The following is a 22,600-nucleotide window of genomic DNA, read 5'->3' on the forward strand; positions in this document are numbered from 1 at the left end:
AGTGCGTTTATGCTTCTTCTTCAGTGGTATAGAGCTCTTCAGTCGAACCAACACAGACAAGGATTTTGAGTAAACATCGTCGATTCCTGCTGTCTCCTGAATTTCTTCCGTCCAATTGATGTCATGAAGATCGGTTTTATTGATCTGGTGAGCCTTACTGTAGTTGCGTGGTGGGTTAGGCTTTGTCTGTGAAGATGTTAATGCTCAAAGGTCAAATGTGATCGCACAATAGTCTTATCCTAAGGGTGAACAAAGTTGAGTGCTACTAAGTAGGTCCCTATCGTCCACTAACAGGATCTCAAGTATATGTCGCTTGTTTTTTCCTCTGGCTCTTGTAAGTACATCTATCAGTTGCCCTAGGGGACAGTCGTTGGATATTGATACGAATATGCCTTCTAGGCATTCTGAGTTGTCATGCAAGCGTCATCTTCTATTAACTTTTGGCAAATTTACGTAGATCTATTCAACTATGCTTTTCCTAATTGCAAAAGAACTAAGACAGATGCAGAGTATATCCACCAGCTGATGAACTATCCATTTTGGACTTCTAACCGTATAGATGTGAAAATGATACGATTTGATGAAATAATGTGATAAAAGGCTAGATTTTTTGCTTGAATCTTATGCTAGAATTTTCGTGGACTGCCACTATTAGGTTTTATAAGTCCAAGGATGTGCCGGTAAAATCTAGGATCTACCATTCCTCGGGAGTTCTACAGCCATATGTAATTAACCATCGCTATGTAAAAGGTATGATTCCAGTTGATTCGGTCAGGTTAAGGCTGTTGAAAAAATTAAATAAACATAGAAATTTGGTCGCCTTTTTTGTTGCTTGTGTCTTTTGTTGCACAGCAGGTACATTTTCTTAAATGGCAAAATTTAAAAATTTTGATAGGGTCGGGGGAACGAGTGAACGCAAATCGTCTCTATCGATTTTTTTTTTATCACTGGAAAGCAAACTTCAAGTTGCATCGAATGGCGAATAGCTCGTGTTGATGAGACAAATAATTTGTATCCTAAAAAGTATTATCGTATCTTTGGCATCGATACGCTTTCTGAAGTTTCAAACTCGCGTCATTATCTAATCTTTTGTTTCATCAATCGTGAATGTAACACACTTCATTATTTTGTTTTTTTCCATAGTGTATGATTTTTGCTCCAAAATTCCATTTGATCGTACGAATCGTTATTAAATTCATTACCATATTTAACAATAGTTTACAACAGCACGGGGAAAATCACGTTTGTCGGTGCATTGAAGGAGCAGATCAAAAGGCTCAAATGATCTTGCAATCAAATAGATATGGATTTGGAGACGTTAAAATTCTGAAAAACTGCATTCTTACGAATTTTCAAATTTAATAAGGTTTTGGAGCCTTCCCAAGGCCCTCTCCTCCCTCATTGTGTATGGGTACATGCAGGAAAGAAGTATTAAGGAACTAGTTAAGGAAGTATTATTGGGTATATATAAACTGAAGCATGAATGGTTCATGTAATTTTATTGAAATCTAAATATGAACAAGATATGAGAAAAGTAAACTTCAAGATGCAAGAATACTTGCAGAAACTAACATTGTATCCAACCATTCCCACGAATTAACCGTGAATTATTTTCTCAACCTGGTATAACTTAGAAAGTTCAAAGGAAAGAATATCGAAAATAGGCTTACATTTGTAAAAATGCGACAAGTATTAAATAAATAAAAAAAAACACAACAAACACTGTTTTCTGGTTTCCCTTTTAACAGTTTTTTTTGCGTCTCCTTAAAAATTTGCCTGGTTCAATGTGCGAGCTAATTTCAATGACAAGATGTGTTTTGTTAGACGTGAAGTATACAGTTTCTGAGACGAAATTGCTCCCATGACGTATAAAGAAGTGACATTCAGAAAACAGGCAACCTTTTAGTAAGACAATGACATTTAATATTCAAATACAAACGTTTTGCATACTTACTTTACCTGAGTTTTGATGGTCACTCCTATTGGGGGTCAATTTTTTAGTCGTTAGCCTTTGCTGAAAGGAAAAAACGAGGAAGAACCCCTTATGGCTTGCTGATGGCTCAATATTTTAGCTTGAAAATGCTGTTAAACATTGCTAGTATTTTACAAATTGATAATTATCTTTTGTTCTAGAACTTGAAAATTCCTCACAAAGTGCCCATTGGTCATCCTCTTTATCGTCCGCCATCAAGCCCAATTGAGCCTTCGTGGACTGCATGCCCAACAACGGATAAGAAAGATTATGATCATAGCCATTCACATTCGAAGAGGTACGAACATACATCCTGGCATTTGAAACCGTGTATTGCTCCTCGTTTTAGCCGCCTTCAGCAAGCATGTGGGAAGCAGGATTCGTGTAAGCAAGGTCGACAGCAGCAAGGAAGCGGTTATTATCATCAGCCTTATTATGCCAAAGGTAAGAAGCCTTAAGCATTCAGACTAGAATAATATGGTATTTGCACGCGTGCGTCCAAAATAGAATCTTTTCTCATGAAGAAAAATAATTTTGGCTTTTCTTCTGTTGTCCCTGATCCTGGACAACCACTAGAAGGTCGCTTTAACAGTGCTATGGTCCCTTTTCTTTAACATGAACTAGATATTGCCATTGACGTTTCTATGGACAATTTTATTGGGGGAAAAAATCTGAATTTTTGTTGAAGCAGAACGAGGGAGGCGAGGGAGGGGGGAAGGTGGAACCAGATTGACTCCGAAGAAGGGTATAAGGGACTTACCCTCATTGGAGATGAATATTATGCACCTTTTTGGGTGCATAAACAGGACAGAGATACCCAAGAATCGGACGTACAAATGAAAGGAAAATTCTCAAGTTATTTGATTTAGGATGCTTAATTTTTTTAAGAACTTCAAGGAGGAAAAAATGTGGTATGTGCTAGTTTTAGAATATCATTAATACGGTAATGCAATTTTAAATCGCTCGAGATTTTTCAATAATAAACGACACTCAGAGTGGATTGGGCAACTAAAAGAAGTTTTTTTTTTTCATTAAAAAGTTTCCATCTATCCGAGGAATCAACACCGAGGTCATTTATCATTGCCAGGAATAGAATCTCGATCGGAAACTTGTGCACATTCTACATTCACCACCCCCTCTTGTGCGTGTAATGGCCAAAACATGGTAGTGAACTTGAAAAATCTAACACCTGGCTCAGTCTGTTAGCAATAGGATTTCAAAAAGCTTCTGATACAGTTAACACAATGCACGTATACAAAAAGAAGCTTAAAATGAAATTTCACCCCGGTGTAACTAGAACAATTGCATCCTTCCAGCTGAACTGAGTTTCTGTCTAAAACTATTCAAGGTAACAACGTAGAATTTCCACAAAATCGTCTTAGAACCAGGTGAACTGTTTTAAAACTATAAAAATCTCAGTGGGAGAGATATTTCTGAAATTTGACCTAGAACGATGTCATAATCGATCGAATGATGCTCTAATTCGAGATGGAATATTACAATCATTCGATGCGTCAATATAGTATTCTAACACTGACTAATGATTCTGATAGTTTTATGTTAAAAACTGCCGACGCCATCTGATGTTCTATAGCATATTTGCAAATTAATCTGTTGGATGTCACTCAAGAATCCAAATGACTGTAATCCAGTTCAGTGTTGTCGTGTAGATTAATATTTGTGAAATTGTTTTTATAATCATAATCGCCACTACTAGCACAACATTTATTGTCGATTCGTGAAATTAAATATAAACTTACTTGTAAAACTTCAAAAACCAGTCGTCTTTTAAGAATAAATGAGCCTTTCGTTTTTTCTTTTTGTCTAGGTTCAATTAGAACAGGTTTAATAGCAGGAAGCAAAATGACAGTTTAAAGAGCTTAGAATACTGCAGAAAAGAAATACGAGTTTTTTCTAATATAAAACTATGTGTTCCTAATAGAAGTTCATCACTTAATTTAAGAATTAAAGAAAAATCTATCACCCACTATTTTCTCCAATCTTTTTTCCCAAATTAAACATTTCGTGCAAAATTTGGGCAGTTTAAGCATAGTAATAAAAGAAAATCTTGTTAGCTTATTAATTAAGTTTGTTAGCTAATTATTTTCTATGTTGTAACCCGGCTTCTGCTCTAACACTCAGTTTTTTCTCGTGGTATATGGTTTGATGCTTTCCTTGGAATTCTGGAAAAAAAAAAAAAAAAAAAAAAAAAAAAAAAAAAAAAAAAAAAAAAAAAAAAAAAAAAACACAGGATTTGCGAATACAAATTTGGAGTCTTTCTGCAAAATAGGAGAAACAGAAAAAAAATTTGCTTCCATTTATAACCCACCAGAAAATATTGCGTTAAAAACCCAATGAAGTCTTTCTTGTTATGTACTGTCGTATTTGGTTCTTTAGGAGGAAGCTATGGAGGGAACAGTTGCATATCGGGTACTTGTGGCTCAGAAAATGCTGGAAAGATTGGAAGATGGATGAATAGCCCTGGGAAATGTGAATCAGACTCTGGGTATGTTTCCAGTGGTACTCCGCACGACTCTTCCAGTTCTCCAAGCTCCCCAGAGGGCTCTGACGTTGCTTGTACCGAAGGCTATTGTAACCACGATGGTAAGTGTTGAGACATTTTGGCGATTATTATTTCAATGTTATTTTTATTTGCTGAAATAGTTTTGTAACATGTATTGATATGTGAAAACCACTCCTCCAGAGTATTGTGTTTTCTGATTGGCTTTTCTATTTCTTCGTTTTTGTATTTGGCTTTTTTTTGCTTTTGCTTGGCTAGATTCTAGTAGAAAACTGTTCCTAAAATATTATTATTGTAATTGTTCTTCTCTGGGGCTTATCACCAAAAGTAATGGACCATCGGAAGCCTACAGGTCTTCATTTATATTGGGTGCTGACCCCTTTAAATTGAGATTCCATTGGAGTGATAAGTAAAGATCCTGAGACCCAGGAATATGTTTAAACACTTGTTATTGGTTGACACTGTGACTAGCCTAAATTTTTAGGAGGGGGGGGGGGTACTGCCGACCGACCGGTAATTTATAGCGACCCAGATTTACGGAAAATCATGCTGCAAATTTAATTTCTTGCTATTCTCCCTAATGTCCGACCGCAATTGTTGGGGCCCCTCCACATACAGATCTCGCATCTGGCCCTGAGTGCCTTTTTAGATTTGCGAAGACATTTTTTTTTCTTAAAAACTTCCTTAATGGCCTATAGCCTTCAAGTGCTGCTCTACCAATTTCTCTATGGTCAATTACCCCTAAGGCTTCTACTTTAATCCTTGCAATTCAAGGCGAGGTTAACCTGAAATCCAATCAAATATGAAAAAAATAAAACATATTTATTGAATAGTGTCAAATACAACGCTAAAGTGAATTTTACTTCCCTGTTGTCCAAAAAATACAATAACTTCAGTTCTGTTCAGTTTTCAAGTCTTGGCTCGTTTTATTGTCACCGTCCGGAGTAACTCTTGGGGATGCACATGTTTTGTAAAATTCATTTAGCGCTTCCATATGAGGTGGGTGGAGAAGAACATGGGCCCGTTTGGACCGCATGAACTCTATTGCCTGTTCTGGAGTGTAACCGTATTTTTCCATCAAATAACAGCCGACTAAGGTAGCACTTCGTGTTCTACCTGCTTTGCAATGAACGTAAACTGAATATCCATTTGTTTCCATGTCAAGTATGAATCTCACACCTCGGATCAGTTTCTCTTGTTCAGGAGCGTCAAAAAAGTCAACAGCGCTTAGTTGCATGAATTGAACACCACTTTTTAACCAATCATCGGATGAGTTTGAAAAGTAGAGTTCATAATCCTCATTTAAGCTTATCACGCCACGTACATTGTGTTCATCTACCTAAGAAAACATTTTATTAAAATTGAGATATTCAGTGCTCACAATAGGAATTTAATTTACTTCAGCAATATGACTGTACAGTATTATCTTTCAGGTCCTTCTGTGGGCGGGGACTCCTGGTCCTGGGAATCAGGGTGTTTGCTGTTATTTTACATAATTTTCGTATATAGATATATATTATCTCTTCTGTTGTTTTCGCGTATTAACTTTTCCAAAAAGTTGTTAGTTTAGGCTACTTTAATTGGTATATTGATCAAAAGAATCCTCTTAGCTTTGGCTCTCAAAATGAACACATACTAAGTTCCCAAGCTATGAACCAATACAGTTGGTTATTTGGAAAGTAATGGTCATATTCTATATTGAAGAGGCAAAAATTGATGGGACCCCTCCATAGAAAAATTTACTTGAAATGAGAGTTGTTTTGTATTATGAAATTTTTGCAAAAGAAAGAAAGAATATGGAGCTGATATGGTTATTATACCCTCCCCCCCGCCTCTACCGTAAAAAATATCTAATGTTTGTCCATTGAGTGTTTTGGTGGACTTGAAATTTGACATAATTCTGTTAAAGTTCTACTTGCACTGTGAATAAGTCATTTTAACGACTAAAGCACCTTGCCACTGTTTATTTGTGGCCTTTTTTTGTTTTTGCGTAAATTTGTTTATGAAAACTATATGCTTGTTTATTTTTTCAACAAAAAAGTATTTTTACCAAACATAAAAACTTAATAAGTTTTCCTCTGTTTGATAATCAATAGTGGATATTTTTGATGATTAGAATTTTAATTCGACTAAGCTCTAATTAGGCCTTGTCAAGGAAAGTCCTGATAGCTATAAAGGTCCTGCCTCCTCCTCCCCTTCAAGCACGAAAAGCATGAACTCAAGATTGTTATTTTTTACTCGAATATGTGCCCCTCCCAGGATAAATTTCTGCGTCCATAACTACGCCCCGTATGTAGGATGGCCCCTTCATTAAAAGTCAAATTTTGCTACTGGTAAGTACAATGGTTAGTATTAAATTGCATTAATTTTTGACTACTATTTTTTTCATAATCTAAAATGAATATTAATGTCATGTACACTTACCAGTTCTTTAGTCATACTCGGAAACGGGAGTGCTCCAAGAATGACAGTCTGATCAACACGGTTGAACCATTGTCTCCCTGTTACTCTCTCCATGACAAGGTTGTAGGCAAGTGAAGGGAGAAATGCAGCTCTTGCAAGCAAATGCCTCATGCTGGATGAAGATGCGTATTGGTCTTCCGTTTGATCTGTACTAGATTCGTCAGTCATGTTTACCTTTTAAATAGCACTTGGTCTACAAAAGATATGTTTCTACAGGGCAGACCTACTACGAGCAACTTATTCATAAAAGAACTCTTAAACAGAATGCAAAGAGAGAAAAGAGTAAGACCCCTTTGGGCAACTTAAATAATAAAATAATTCAATACAAACTCAGATAAATGAATCTAACTATTATTTTTCCTTTTTTTTTAGATAGCCATCATGATACTAGCCAACGTCCTCAGGTTTCAGAACATCACAAGGTGCAAGTGATTCCTCTGATTAGCCCCACTGTCCCTGCTTCTGTTCCGAACAGTCCAGTGAAGCCAAAAATAGATGCATCAATTGTGCCAAGGAAAGAACCGGTGTGTGAATTTAAGGACTTAGATCGTGCTAAGGACACGAGTCAAGTCTGTCCTGACTGTGTTGGTATCACTGGTCCTGGCGAACCTTGTTTACATAGAAGAGTCGTCCTTAGCTTGGAGCAGATGCTAGAGGTAGGTTCTACAATGAACCATCCATCAACCGAATTCATTATTCTTTGTTTTCTGTTATTGATTCAGTTTCTTCACTTCTTTATGTGAATACTTTTACGTTAATACTCCTTAAGCTAATCTTCATTTTTGGCATTACTACATCTTTTTGTTGGCTTTATAGAAAATAGTTAGCTGAGCCACATAAAGAATATAGAAACTAAAGAGGTAGCATTAAGTGTTGGGAGTTATTGAAAAGTTCTAGTTAACAGTTTTTCACTCTTTTGGTGGAATTTATTTAGCAAAATTAAAATACTGAAAAGAAGGTAACTAAAATGGGCTCTAGAAAAAGAAATTCCGTTATCAGGTCTAGAAAAGCAGATCTTGTTTTTGGAAAATCCCAACCCCTTTCTCATTGAGATCGATCCAAGGAACCCTTCCAGGAATGATCAGGTATAAAAATGTACCTTTATCCGGATTTTAACCCCCCCCCCCCTCCTCCTAGTTCGGACCTGTGTGTACCAAACTATGATTGCAGTCCCCTTTAAAGAAATGGAAGTCTTAAAAAATTTTAATAAAGAAGAAAATTAAGTATAGAATATAAGAAACATTTGAACATTTTTTTCAAATGAACCAGGCACGTACCCGTAGGTGTGCCACCTTTGCGCGCCTGGATAAGATTACTATGTCTTAACATTCATCATTGTTAAGCTATTGTCTTTGTATTCCGTCTCAATTTAGCCTGTAATGTAGAGAATCCAATTGGAGCTTTTTCCATATGACGGAAAAAGATAAAACAAAAAAAGTTGCTTGGACTTCCTCATTTTTTTTTTAGGTGAAATAAAATATAGAAACAGGTCATATATACAATATAAAAATGAAATAGAATAGAATAAGGAATCATTAGAAAAAGACAAACAGCATATGATGACGTGCAAATGCCAATAGACTAAAATAGTACACACAAAATACTAGAGATACAGAGAAGATGTTTATTCAATAAAAACTCAACATATATATCCTACAAAATTTATTTTGTGGGGGAGGGATTCGAAAAGAATGAGTTGAAAAATCAAGGGCATTATGGAGCAATTGTTACAGTATCCTACGTTTGTAACTGTTTCCCAAAATGGCTTGCTATTTGAAAAAAAAAGAAGCAAAAAACAAATATATTGGAAAGGTATGATAAATGGCTTTTGTGCTTGATATTTTTGCATCTTCTAGACCTTAAATTTAGAGCTGGTTGGGCTATAGTAACTCTAATTTTTGAACAATTTCTTTTTGCATCAATTTTGATTTATTGCTGGATTTATTGAATTAATAAATAAATATTATATTAAATAAGAACAGATTGAATGGAAAACATCTGATGTGTTCTAAGAACACGTTTTTGGAATACAAGATGTATTGTTTAGCATTAAAGTTGACGAAGTTCAGAGCTGTAGCGTTTGAGACCCCAAAGTTAATTGGTAAAAATTAAATAGATCCCTTTCAGTTCTTATTTTGCATAACACAGAGGCAATACAAGACCAATTTTCAGCAAACAGTATAATAGCTTGTTGGTTGGGGTCGATAACAATAAACCCTAAACAGTCAAGTCTGGTTCACTATTGTTATGAAAAGCAAATCCTGGCCTGTGGAACTTACAATGTTTCGCAAATGTACACAGGAATATTTAGTTTCAGGTAATTTACTGCATAAATGCTTGCAAAAGTAAAATAAAAATGGGGAAAAAAAAAATCAAACAAATGATCATCAGCAAAATTCATCAATGAATTAGGTATTTGTAAAACAACTTGAATATCTATATAAATAAAATCGGATGTATGTCTGTGTGTCCTTTATGCATTACTATACTGTTCGTCTGATCACCGAGAAACTTAATAAGTTCAATTCGCTCTTGCAAAGGTTTTAGGTATAAAATTTCCCCCTCCCCCTCAAGGCCCTTTACACTTTTCATGCTGACTGAAAATAGAGACCACTGAACGCCAATACCTGAGAGTTCCTTCCAATTCGCATTTTCTGGATATTAGTTATCCAACAACGCATGATGGATAAGTTAATAGCCATAACTTAATTTTTCAAATAATTTCAATATAAAAATAAGATCATTATTTAATATATGGAGAATTTTCGGGGGAGGGGGGAGATTTCCGAAAAGGAATTTTTTGTGGAGAATTGTCCGCTGTGGATTTTTTTTCTTGTATTTCCTTCCTTTTGAGAATGCTGCCATATGCAGCAGGTAAGCTTGTTAAATAATAAAAAATATATTTATTAAAAACAATAATTTATATTTAAGGAGTCTTGTTCGTCTGATGGAGAAGAATCTGCTGAGCCATTGATTCCACTTGAAGAAGTTCGAGCCTTTCAAGATCGAAAAAATACTTTAGCTGCCGAGCGTGAATTGCTTCGTATTTCTCTTCGTCGAAAATTTGATAATTTGTGTAACATCAAATCCAGTTCTTAAGTTCCGCTCTGTTAAAGATTTTCACTCATTCCCAAAAAATTTTGGATTTTGTTTTCAAAGGATATCTTGATCCTATCTGAATTTGTGTCCTGGTTTGCTGCCCTTCTACTTTGTTTTGTTTTTTTCCTGTTGCTTCTGATTTGCAATCAATTCAAAACCATTCTCCCTTCTCTCCTCCCCTTTCCTCCGCATTTAAAATGCTTTAACGGAACTGATATAAAAAGAGCTGAGGATTATCAGGTGATGGAGAATATCCTGTTATTATAAATATTAAGCAGCCGTTTTATTAAATAAATTGCATCTTGTGTTCATTAAACTTCCTCTTTCGTAATTTATGCAAGATAGGTTATTTGTGTATGGAAGGTGGTGATTAAACCATCACTAGTGTAAAAAAAAATACTAAAGAGAAAGACATTTTGAAAGGAGGGCTTGTAATGCAAGTGGTCAACAATGGTTGAGAAGAAGCCATCTTAATTGTATCTATTTAACGGTATTGCTATTTTGAATATATCACCACTTTTTAAGGTCAGCTAGACTAAATCCTGTAACTTCCTGCACATACATAAGGAAATTTCAATTAGGGCAAATTATTAAATAAATAATTTGCCAACCAATTGGAAATACTTTCAAATAAATAACAATTGGTGAAAGTACCTTAAAAAGCCCCATAAGAGCTCGAAGTTGTAAGGGTTGCTCCCTCAACACGAGCATCAATATACCTTTTTCATTCTTTGAGAAGTTAGCTATACAGGAAAGACTGCATCAAATTTGTTTAATAATAAAACAAAATAATATACTTTTGACAAGTAAGAGTTTGACTTTTTGATCCAGTTTTGGATTAAAAATTTGAAAGTTCAAGGCTTCAGGATACGACCTGAGGTAAGACCACTTCATTTAGATTTTAGTGTTAAAGCACTTTAGTTTAAGCAACTAAGGCTTTTGTGAAGCTAATTTGACTTTCCAAACTAGAATACACCTAGGAGCATTTTCTATGCTTCAAAACAAGCGAATACCAGAAAAGCCTGGAATTATTTTCCACTAGTTGACCAGCTCATTAAAATCAAAATATGCAATATAACTCGTTTCATCTTCCTTTACAAGTTAATGCTCTGCTGACTATTCTACAGATTTCGTCGAATTGGCTTTAAACATACAGAGCATAAATTTTTTTTTTTTGCTGTGTCAAACCCTTAGTTTTTGTGCACATAACTGCCTAACTGCCATATCCCTTCCACTGATACGGGGGGAAATAGTCCAATCCCTATATGCATTCTTGTACCTAATAAATGAAACCATATTTGGCGCACCTAAAGATTACCAGGCTGAAAAGATTCAAGATTACTAACTAAGTAAGACTCATGTATGGGGATGGCAAATGACTTTTTCAATATGTAATCACAAGAATTATGTTATCCCTTTACTTGGATCCTTTTAAGCAAAGACTAACAGATGCATTAAACCTCACAACTAAACTGGAAAGTACTAGCAGCATATTGGACACTATAGATCCCCAATACTATAAAATATGCCATTACGAGGGGGGAGGGGAGAATCTAATATCCTAATGTATGTTTGAGCCAAAATATAGTTGAACCATCTGACCATCTTCAGTAGAATCCCCTTCTGTACAGACATGATAGTAAAGTATTTACAGTAATAAGTATAAATGATGGTTATCACAACTGAAAATGCTTATGCACCAGATTGTTGAAGACATATACACTCAGAAAAAGAATCAAATTTATTGACACTTCATGATCAAACAAATTAAAAACATATCTTTTTAATTTAAAAGCACGTCCAAAAAGTTAGAGGAGAGTTAAACTTAGACATGGTCCCAAAATAAACAAGCAAAACTAAAAATGATTATTAATTGGTGGTTTTAGCACATCGAAATCCTAGGTTCGAAGCACTACTGTCTGGAGTAGCATGAGCACGTGCAGCACATCTGTATCTATAACAAGAATTTTTGTGGCACAGGAATGATCCACCCTTCTTCACTCTTTCCTTCTTATATTTTACATCTGTTTCTTCATCAAGAGCTCTTTCAATACTCCACCAGTCTTCTACCCATTCCCAGACATTTCCTGTCATATCATAAAGACCATAACTATTTGCAGGATACGTTTTCACAGGCGACGTGAATAAAAAACCATCATCACCTGTGTTTATTTCAGGAAATTCTCCTTGCCATATATTAGTCATGTGTTGATTCTTGGGTAGTAGCTTGTTACCCCAAGGAAAAAGCCTTTTTCTTTTTCCACCTTGGCAAGCAACTTCCCATTCTGACTCTGTGGGAAGTCGTTTATTTTTGAATTTACAATATTCAGCGGCATCATTCCAAGAAACATGAACAACTGGATGGTGCAATTTATCTTTAATTGTGCTGTTTATACCCTCTGGGTGTTTCCAAGATGCTCCAGGTATGTTAACCCACCATGGTGCAGCCAAAACCACTGAATGATGTTCTTCAAACAACCTTGAACTCAGTTGACCTTTGAAGACAAAAGAAGAACCAAAATGTTCTGCTTCTGTTTTGTATCCAGTTCGTGAAACAAATTCACTGAATTCTCCATTAGTAACTTCTGCTTCATCAACTTCGAAACTAGGAAGATGAACATTGAACATGGGGCCTTCTCCATCTGCAATAAAAATTGGCTCATCTGTTCCAATATAGTATATCCCGCTAGGTATGTTCGCAGAGATGGTAAATCCAAATAAATCGATGAACAGAGAGACGAAAAGAACATGAAAGGACATAATATTTCTTTGTTAGCCTAAAAATGGAACTATGTTAAACTTTTCCTATTCCTGCGCAAATTTCAGAAGTACAATTGTCAACAGTAATTATATTAGGGGGAGGGGAGTAAGAGAAAAAACAAACAAGAAGTGTCAGAAACTCTTCAAGGCAATTCTTTAAAAGGCTTTATTAAACCCACAGGTCATTAGAACTTTACAACCAACCCTTAGGTCGCAAGATTCAGAATGTGTCCCAATAATAATTTAGTTTTTGTCGAACATCCAATTAAGATTATGTTAATGATAAACTTAAGGGCTATATCTAAATAAGCAACAAGTTTTACTTATTTTCTCAATAATTTTGGTAATTAAAATAAATAAACCTATTATAACTTTGCCTCATATCTCGTATTAGTTAAAAAGATTTGCCTTTTCAGTTTATGCTGTTACAAAACCCATCCATGGGAATTACACACACAAAAAGGAGGATTAAGTTGAACTTGTAGTTCTAGCAAGTTATAATGTGCAATTCAAGGTTGCTTTTTGGCAGCTTAATTTTTTTTTTTAAATCAAGAAGTTAGATTTCAGACGAGAAAACAATAACTAACAAAACGAATAAACTCCTTTTTGGCTAATTTCCCACTGATTTACAAGATTCCCACATATCTACAGCACTGAATGTGCTGATTATTCTCTGACTGAAAAGGGGATTATTCTCTGACTGAAAAACTGTGTGCATCAGCTATTTAGCCATAGAAGAAAGGAAGCATAGAATCAACATCTGGATTAGTTCTTGGTATACTGGATATTGTGATATCCAGAAAAGGGCATGTCATGAGTATTTCCAAGGGTAGGTAGACTTTTTCCTATGTTTTTCTTATATAAAATGTTCTATTGAGCAAGAATCATCTAACGCAAACTGACACATATCCTAATACCAATAGATGTCACTTATAAATAAACCCACGAATCTTGGCTGTTTTAGGAGTTATTTAGCCTTCAGTACATTTTTTGAACAACTTCTTAACCCAATAAATTCCAATTTTCTGACTAACTTGACAGCCTCCCACCCCAATAAAAATTAGTGTGAAGTACTCTTCCTTCCAGAAAATTATGACCTGAAAATTAACTTTTTGGTAAGGCTAATAATAATTTGGTAAGGTAAATTGGTAAGGATAATCTTTATTGATTGTTAACCTGTATAGTTTTAAGCACTGTCTGTGTTTTGGGTTTGTGTGATGATAGGACTACAATACTCACATAATATTTTCCAAAGAGAGCATAACATTTTTATTTTGCCTACCCTAAAACTTATTTTCAAGACTTTCCTAGCCCAGGAGCCCTACAACTCACTGCAAGTGTATTGAGAAAATAAGTAAGGGGACCCCAACCTCCATTGGTTCCAACCTAGCATGTACCCCATAGCATGCATGATCCTATTGTATCCTTAGCAAATAATTTTTTGCACTCTATATGTTGAACAACAAATCCAGCCCTTATTTTTGTAAAAAAGAGCTTTAATTTAATTAATTTAACTGTAAAAAAACGAAACTAATAATTTGTGTAAATCTTGAAGATTAAGCTGAATTTGAGTAAAACATGCAACAAAAAACATACAAAGAATGAAAGAGTAAAGCATAATGTAATGGTTCTATAGATATATTTTGGAAAATTATATAGAATACAACCGTATACAGAAAAAGCCCCCCCACCCAACACACACACGCACAGACACAAAATAACAAAATATAGTACTATGACTTCAACTAACATCTAATGCAGCACCTAGCTGTCTAAAGACAACACAGCAGCAACCACTGCCCCTTCATCTGAATCACCTCCACAAACTAGATATAGGCTACAGCAGAAAAACTTGACCATACACTTGCACTTAGAGGGGGATCAATCCATCTTCCCAAGACTGATCCAAGGAACCCCTCCACGTCCAAAAAAAAAAGTTTCTTAAAAAGGAACTTCTTTGTGATCCCCCTTCTTCCTCCCCCAAGGGTTGGTAAGTATGCATCTATGACCCTGATTAGTTATTTTAACTTAGAGAAACTGGAGGAGGTAAAACAATTCTGATGTAAACAGTATAATTAAAATTTAGTCATTTAAGTTCTAACAACAGAATTAGCCAAATAAATCCAATATAGACTACTCTTTTTTTCTATTTCCTGAAGGATACATAGTGTGCTTTTATTTATGGTGCCTGATCCAAAAAAAAAAAATATATATATGTAAAAATAGTCTTTGTTGCTTTTATTTTACACATAAGGATAGAATGCAAACAAAATAAAAAGTAAATATTTGTATCACTTTTCAGATTACAATAGATCAGGCAAAATACATGTACATCAGATCACATTAGTAAGGTACTCACTAGCGCGAGCAGCACAAATACTTGTTTGGCCCAATTTTGAATAGTTTGGCAGATAGCAAATCCCAGTAATGGGTTAAAGTGCATGGTGATGTAAAACACAATCGTGGGAGGCCTCTGTAAAGTACTGCCTTGGTCCTACAGGGTACCCACAAGACTGGGGACCTTGCAGTCAGCTCTATACCCACATGAGGAGTGGTGAACCTTGAGGAAATTATAGCCTAGGAAACAACACAGCAATCGCATGGGATTCTGATTAATGAATAACTGTTCTTGGCTTGGTCTATTTTGGTAGGCATTTTCTGGCTGAAAAACCACTTCCTAGCTAATTTATCCACTATGGGTTGCCTCCCTGTAATAGGCTTGAGATTGTCTGTGCAGGATTTTGACACTTGTTGATAGAAGAGCATCACCAAATGCTGAAAACCATGTTGTGACCAAGATGGACCAAGGATTGCACAAAGTCGCCATTGAACTAGAGGCCCCGGGACACTTCTTGTTGTCCGGTTTTGGTGTAGACCTATGAAGATCTGTTGGCCTCAAAATAATTCTGCATCGGATTTATTTTGAGGCCAAAATAATTCCAATGATTGAAAAAATATGGAAATTGCAACTTAGAATATTACAAAATTAAAAAATAACTATCACATTGACATTTTGACTGAAGAATTCAGAAACTTCAAACTAGACTTATTAGGAGTTTCAAAAACTCATATTTTGGGGCTAGGAAAAATGAAATTAGGCGATATAGAATTTAATTACTAGGGCAAGAAGGATGGGGTACATAAATACGTTCTGAGACCATACAGGCTATGCATGACGTATGAAAACAAAGAAAGGAAATAATAAATGAAAAGAGAAAAAACAAATAGGTGAAAAACGAGGATTTTATCAGCCAGTAGCAAAATATGAAAAACAAGCAAATATTTCGACAAGGACCTCCGCCAAGTCGTCCTCAGTGCTCAAAAAAAAGGAAAGGGGAAAAAAAGAAACAAAGAAGAAACAACAGCAAAATCTAACCTTTTTAAGTGAACTGCACGAGAGGAAAAAAGACACTGAATCAAACAACAAAAACCAACTTGAAATCAATGAAAGAGAAGTTGCCAATTATATTGAATAAGTATCCTTTGCCTTGCAACAGATTTCGCCCGTCTACAATTTCGGTTTTCATTAAGATATGCAGGTTGTCTTAAATTAGACTGCGCGAAAATATTCATAGAGTCTTTTAATATTAAATTATTATAAATTGGGCTTAAGGAAATATCTCCCATGTCTCTATTTATAGCCAAATTTCTATTTATATGGTTTTTTTTCATCTTAATTGCCTCTTTAAAGATTGCAGTAGGCCATTTATGGTAGATATTAAAGTTGCCCCTTCAAAAAGAACTAAATGGTCAGGATTTTTGTATATATGCTGGGCCAGAGCTGAATTAAAGTTGTCATTTTTATTTTCCAATCTCAGGGACTTATCTATTGAAATTTTGTGTTCTTTTGAAAATTTTGAAAATCCATGGTGAATTGCAATGCAATGGTGAAAAAATTCTCTGTTACGTCCTATTGTAGCATTTTATAGCTCTCCAGCTACAGGTGTAGGAAAATTCTTAGCTACAATTTTCAAGTCTCTTCTAACAACATAGAAATCTTATATAAAAATTCCATAGATCTTGATCTAGATCTATGGAATGTAGATCTAGATAAGTCCCTGAGATTGGAAAATAAAAATGATAACTTTGATTCAGCTCTGGCCCAGCATATATACGAAAATCGTTCAATGGGTGCCTTCAAGCAAAATCTTGACAAATAATTGCTACAGCAGGAATTCCTGTACAACTGGGCAACTGTTGAGTCCTCAACCCAAATGCAGCAAGCAACCACATCAAACAATTTACAGAACTCTTCATTAAGCATTACAAAAATGGAAAATCCTTAGATTTGCTACAAGCTGCAAATTAAGGTACACTTTTGGAGTTTTAGTAAACTGTGAGTTTGCAAGAACCCTAGCTTTTATACAAAAGTTTGCTGATTTTGTTCTTTTATCTAATTTGTATTCTTTTATGTATTGCCAGGGTAGGAACAATTATATTAAAAAGAAGTGTAAAATAAGGAATCTAATTGTACTATTTTATTTTATTAAGATGTTTTAGTTGGCCTATATAAAACCTGATTATTTAAAAAAAAGCAGCGATCAAGTTAAATCCTAGTTTAGGGGCTTTTGCTGATCTTGGAAAATAGTTGTGTTAGGTGAATGAAACTCCCAGGAATGAATCCAGAACCTTAATGAGCCCCTGGGAAGTACCAATATCCACTCCTTCCCCTCTAAAGGGCACTGATCTTTGGTGAACTTTTCTAATCTTTTTGTTTAAGATTCATAAATCCATTTCCTAAATTTAGGAAAAACCGTTTATACAGCATAAAATCCTAATGAAATAAAAATATCTACATTTTCAAAAACTAAAGTCAATGGAAATTGATTGACAACCCAAATTGAGGTAAAAGGTGTTACATCAAATTTTAGACAAGTATAAAACTATCATGCATGTAGTCTTCTAGGACTTGAAATAAGAAAAGGGTAGGGATCATAGTATGATAACATCTTCCTTGGGTATATTTTAGGCCCTGAATTCATTTAAAAGTTTTTTCACCAATCACAAATACTTCTCAAGAATGAAAGAAACCCATCAGCTAGAACTTTACCAAAATGATTTGAAAATGTGGATAACACAGGAAGGAAACATAATAATCTGGTTAATATAAACATGATGCATATTAGTTTAATAATCAAATTACCATCCATTAAATATATTAGTGTCCTCATTTTGATTTTTGTCAATTAAAAATGCAATCTTCAATTTGGGTTCATGCATCCTCTGAATCATTTTGGCACAAGATAGCCAGCATGCTTCACAACAGTATGAAAGTGTGGTGTAAGTAGGTCCCATATTGTCACACAGCCTTGTAAATAATCTAAGTTATATTGGACTGTTCTTTATATAAATTGAAACTTTGTTACCTTTGTGAAAACATATTTACACTCCTTGCTCATATTTTTTTTTTACATCAGAGCTGCTCTATGGAGCATGCAGTGTATTGTGAGCACATTGGGTGTTTCCATTCTAATTAGTTCTAGAAGGCCAGTTTTTGTGTCCTGACATTGACTTTGCATCATCTGTATAAAGCCAAATGTATAACTCCATGATATGCCCTTGTCATTAAAAAAAATGTCAATTATCTTAAATACTTTCACTGTATATGACTTATTCTGGAATGAGTTTGAAAAAAAATACATCTTCACTTATATTATTCTCTTCAATAGATTGAATATGTCTAATTAAATATACAGTTTCAGCTACATCAATTCCTTCTTCTACTTGAAAGACAAATTTTAAAATGCATAGTCTATAACAGAAACTAGTTGATCACAAAGATCATATCAAATGATTGTCAAATTGATGATCCCTGAATGGAGTATCCAGCAGAATCTATAAAATCTTGCTAACTTTACCTTGAGATCGCAAGCCTAGCTTTTGTTCAGCCTAGGACTGTAAATCTAGTTAGTCCCAAAAGGGTTCAAAAATTTTGTGTGATTATGTAATTTTAATTTCACATGATTTTTTTTTTCAGTCCTGGCTAATATTTGTGCCTCACCTCAGACTAGTCTTTGCCTCCCTGGGGAGTCACACCTCACAGTTTTGAAAATGCTTTTCTAAACCTAGTCTTTTATATACCCTATGGTCATAACTGGGACCCTTGGGGAAGGGGGGGGGGATTGTCAGAAGAGTAGTCATGATAGTTGTTTCCTTTGAAGGTAGGCCAGGGCTAGATAATCACTAGAATATTAACTTTCACTTAAGGTCTATAGCAGGGCTATTGAGAAGGAAACATGCTAGGAAAACAATTCTTACTTCATAGTATAAATTATAATTGTAGCTAACACATTTTGACAACAGCTTCCCTATAATCTACTCACCCTCTCTAAAATGTGCCAATACATAGCCCAAATTAGATATTTCCCAAGTATTTTACCAATATATCTCTCTTGTTTCAACCCATCTACCTGTAAATTGAAGCAACTGTAATGAAACAAGAACCAGCCAAAAAGAGTGACAGGTGGAGGAGGCTAAGGCTATAATTTGGGCTAAGGCTATATTTTCACACATCATCGGAAGGGGGATAAAGTGTACTAGAGTCAAAAGTTTTTAACTAGAATTATTCTGTGTATTATGAAGCAAGATCTGTTTTCTTAGAATCTTTTCATAACAATAGCCTCTACTCTAGATTTTTACCTAGTTTTCTTTTCTTTCTATCTGATTTTGCCCTATGCCTTTTCTTTACAGTCAAAACTTTTTTTACTGTCCAGTAGTCTAACTGGCAAATTATGTCACAGTAAAATTGGAACAGTTCATACTACTGACCTAGGAATACCCTCAAAGATAATACCACTAACATATCTCCCTTGTTTTAACACATCTACCTGTTAATTGAATCAACTGTGACAAAACAAGAACCAGAAAAACAAGAGTGACAGGAGGCAGAATGCATGAGATATATAATTTGGGCTACATTTTTGCACATTAAGGGGGGGGGAGGAGTATAGTGCAGCTGTAACCAAATGTGTTAACTATAATTATTTTGCATTTTATGAAGCAAGAATTGTATACCCCAGGAAGGTATGTTAAAGTACCCATCTCCACTTCTTCTCCCTCTAGAGAGCCCTGAAATTTGCCTATATGACAGGTCAAATTTTACCAATTGAAATTTTGACAAAACAACATTTTGCCTTAATTTTCAGTTACCAGTTGCTTTTTCTCTGCCTTTAGTTTTGGAAATAAAATTCCTGTTATTTGAGTAGAATTCTTAGCCATATCAATGTTTTTTTTCCTTCAAAATTTAGGAAATGTATTTGCATATCTTTAAAACCTTATCAATTGGGATTGAGCTAAGTTGTGAAGCTGAAAATAATTTTGTAGTACTTCATTCAAGCAGAAGATCTGTTGGTCAATGTTCCTATTACCTGAACAATTGTTTAGGGTCATGAAACTATTATTAATAGGCTTAGATGCATTTTGACTTTTGGAACATCTTTTCTCTCTTGCAGAACTACCACAAACTCACCATTATGGAGTTATTATATATTTGCACATTAGGGGGGAGAAGTGGGTAAAGCATAGCATATATTAAATACAGCAATGGTAATTTCATGTATTTAATACATGATATACTTTACTCCCACCCCTAGGGGGGTGTAAATGTGCAAATTACATGGGCCAAATTTGTTTCTAAACTATTACAGATTTGTGATTTCAAATATCCAATCAATGAAAACAGAAATGATTGCAATTCTAGGCCTATATGTATAAATACAAGAAAATTTGGACTGGAATAACTCTATAACAGTGAGTTTGTGGTAATTTTGCAAGAGAGAAAAGACGTTCCAAAAGTCAAAATGCATCAATTAACAACAATGTCATGACTCTAAACAATTGTTCAGGTAATAGGAACATTGACTGATCTGTTTGCAAGATTTCACTTTTATAACACACATATTTTTGAAGGTCATCTAAGGTCAGGGCTCCCTAGAGAGAGAAGTGGAGGTAGGTACTTCAAAATACCTTCCTGGGACTTACTTTATCCTGTAGATCCATCCCTGAGTAGAGTGATTAGTATATTCACCTTATTCCTATGTCAGTAGTTTAAACTGCTCAAAATTTACCATGAAAAGGATCATTTTCATAAAACTCTGAAAAAGTTATGCCAGCATTGCATCTCACAGAGACATTCTGTCTTGGCTTCAAAATAAAAAATAAACAAATGCCATTGCATCTATTTGTGTAGGAGCAGAATAGACTTCACAATACGTTTTATACTGTCCAAAAGCCAAGCTGATTAATTAGGGTATTTGTTGCAGCACAGTCTAGGAGCTGAATATACTTCGATTTAAAAATTCCTAATCAGAAAAACAAACAAAAAATTGAAATTATCAAATATAGTTTTTAAGAGAAATGATAAACATGGCTTTAACGTATAAAAAATAATGTTTAATTACCCCTTTCAAAATTATAGGGCAAGACGGTACCTCTATTTCTTTCTCAATAAAATGTGATAAGAATGGTATATTCAATGCCACCTATTCTCAAATAGTACAAATTTTACAGTGCTACCTATAATAAGTATATTAATTCATATAACTATGCTCGAGAGCAATGCGAAAAGGGATAGAACTAAGCACAAAAACTTTATCGAAAACTACGTAAATTTTGTCCATTGTATTGTCCACGCTAATGGTCACTTTGTACGGAACAATGATAAAACTTTAATACGAAATGGATAAACTTAAATGCGATGCTTGAGTATGAAAACTATCAGTTTCGATTATTAAAACAAGTCTTTTCAACTGATTGTAAGGAAATCCATTAAAACTCAAAACAAACAGAAATTGTTCCGTTTAGGAAGAGGCTACCCCCTCATCAGTACTTTGCTTTTCACGCTGGAGTTTGTAGTACTTTTAAAAAAGCTTTCAATTCTAATTAAACGTCCTGTGTGTTTCATGACTGGTTCTTTAAAAAATTGGGACAAACAGTCAAACTTTAGCGTAAAGAGCAAAGTATTGAAAAGGGGGGAGACCCCTTCGTATACGGAGTAATTTTTGTTCATTTCGATTTTTAAGGTTGCTTCATACTTTCATTTGTAAAAAAGACTTTAAGCTCTAATCGTTTTTCCGATCACTAAGGGAATCCCCACTTCCGTGAAAATTATTTCCCAGAAATCTAAACACACTGAATATTTCGATTTCTCAGGAATATCTAAATATTTAAAACTGAATAGGCAAAGAGAAATAAGACAAAATAAAAAGAATTCTTAAAGACATGAGCTTAAAATCTCTACAATAGAGTTTTCTGATACACTGAATCTGATAGTTTGGTTTTCACCGAGATTCTTTGACTTTCATGGGGATTTTCTCCCCTTTATCGAAAATCACGCAAAATTTCTCAGGCTCGTAATATGTTATGGGAAACACTAAGATTAATGAGTCTTATATATTTAGAATAAGTATAATAAACCGATTCTTTTGATAGGTTTACTGATATCAAAACTTCATTTTTAAGAGTTTCGGTTGCTATTGAGCCGTGTCTCTTTTTAGATTGATATAGCCTTGAGCATATCCAGCGTAAAATGAGTCTTCTCTTCTACTGAACACTTTTTGTATTACATTCAGCTTATACATTGTCAAGCATACTCAATTTCGTTAGCACTCTTGTTATTTTTGAGACACTTCACAATCATAAAGATTTCTGAATTCTAATTTGTGAGTAATAATAATGCAACCAACGCACCATACTCTCAATAAAATTTTTCTACTGAGCTTTCCACAAATTTGAATTTGCAAGGTGAAAAATGAGACTGGGGGCGGATTAAAAAAAAAACAGGATAC

The 22,600-nt window shown here is 34.7% G+C and overlaps 3 protein-coding genes across 8 annotated transcripts in view; 1 reads left to right on the forward strand and 2 right to left on the reverse strand.

The window, feature by feature from the left end:
* Positions 1 to 10,371, forward strand: part of LOC136039811 (gametogenetin-binding protein 2-like) — a 49,881-nt gene extending 39,510 nt beyond the window's left edge. For all 4 annotated transcript variants that reach the window (XM_065723714.1, XM_065723716.1, XM_065723713.1 and 1 more), the window contains exons 9-12: positions 2,134 to 2,416; positions 4,370 to 4,576; positions 7,329 to 7,612; positions 9,888 to 10,371. In XM_065723714.1, coding sequence (XP_065579786.1) covers positions 2,134 to 2,416; positions 4,370 to 4,576; positions 7,329 to 7,612; positions 9,888 to 10,055 — 942 coding nt within the window. In that variant the 3' untranslated portion in view covers positions 10,056 to 10,371. The remainder of the gene's footprint in view (positions 1 to 2,133; positions 2,417 to 4,369; positions 4,577 to 7,328; positions 7,613 to 9,887) is intronic.
* LOC136039813 (phosphatidylglycerophosphatase and protein-tyrosine phosphatase 1-like) lies at positions 5,297 to 21,263 on the reverse strand. The gene is made up of 3 exons (XM_065723720.1): positions 21,245 to 21,263; positions 6,918 to 7,149; positions 5,297 to 5,832 (listed from the first exon to the last, which is right to left on the reverse strand). Exons 2-3 carry the CDS (start codon positions 7,122 to 7,124, stop codon positions 5,386 to 5,388), a joined length of 654 nt encoding a protein of 217 aa, XP_065579792.1. The 5' UTR covers positions 7,125 to 7,149; positions 21,245 to 21,263; the 3' UTR covers positions 5,297 to 5,385.
* LOC136039812 (formylglycine-generating enzyme-like) lies at positions 11,779 to 21,277 on the reverse strand. 3 transcript variants are annotated; one of them, XM_065723719.1, is made up of 2 exons: positions 21,215 to 21,277; positions 11,779 to 12,697 (listed from the first exon to the last, which is right to left on the reverse strand). In XM_065723719.1, the coding sequence occupies exon 2, from the start codon at positions 12,681 to 12,683 to the stop codon at positions 11,925 to 11,927; it is 759 nt and encodes a 252-aa protein (XP_065579791.1). In that variant the 5' UTR covers positions 12,684 to 12,697; positions 21,215 to 21,277; the 3' UTR covers positions 11,779 to 11,924. The 3 variants fall into 3 exon arrangements, with proteins under 3 accessions (XP_065579791.1, XP_065579789.1, XP_065579790.1); XM_065723717.1 differs by having other exon boundaries at positions 11,779 to 12,832; positions 21,215 to 21,255; XM_065723718.1 differs by lacking the exon at positions 21,215 to 21,277 and adding an exon at positions 18,182 to 18,472 and having other exon boundaries at positions 11,779 to 12,832.
* Between the last annotated feature and the right edge of the window lie 1,323 nt (positions 21,278 to 22,600).

The sequence above is a fragment of the Artemia franciscana genome, chromosome 20 (genome assembly GCF_032884065.1).
Source record: "Artemia franciscana chromosome 20, ASM3288406v1, whole genome shotgun sequence".
In the NCBI taxonomy this organism is placed as follows: Eukaryota; Metazoa; Arthropoda; class Branchiopoda; order Anostraca; family Artemiidae; genus Artemia; species Artemia franciscana.

Bases quoted from the DNA above. Each gene is read 5' to 3' on its own strand.
- LOC136039813 (XM_065723720.1), bottom strand. From the start codon at position 7,124: ATGACTGACGAATCTAGTACAGATCAAACGGAAGACCAATACGCATCT. The intron at 5,833-6,917 runs GTAAGTGTACAT...ATGTTTTCTTAG, and splicing joins CGAGTATGACTAAAGAACTG to GTAGATGAACACAATGTACG.
- LOC136039812 (XM_065723717.1), bottom strand. From the start codon at position 12,815: ATGTCCTTTCATGTTCTTTTCGTCTCTCTGTTCATCGATTTATTTGGA.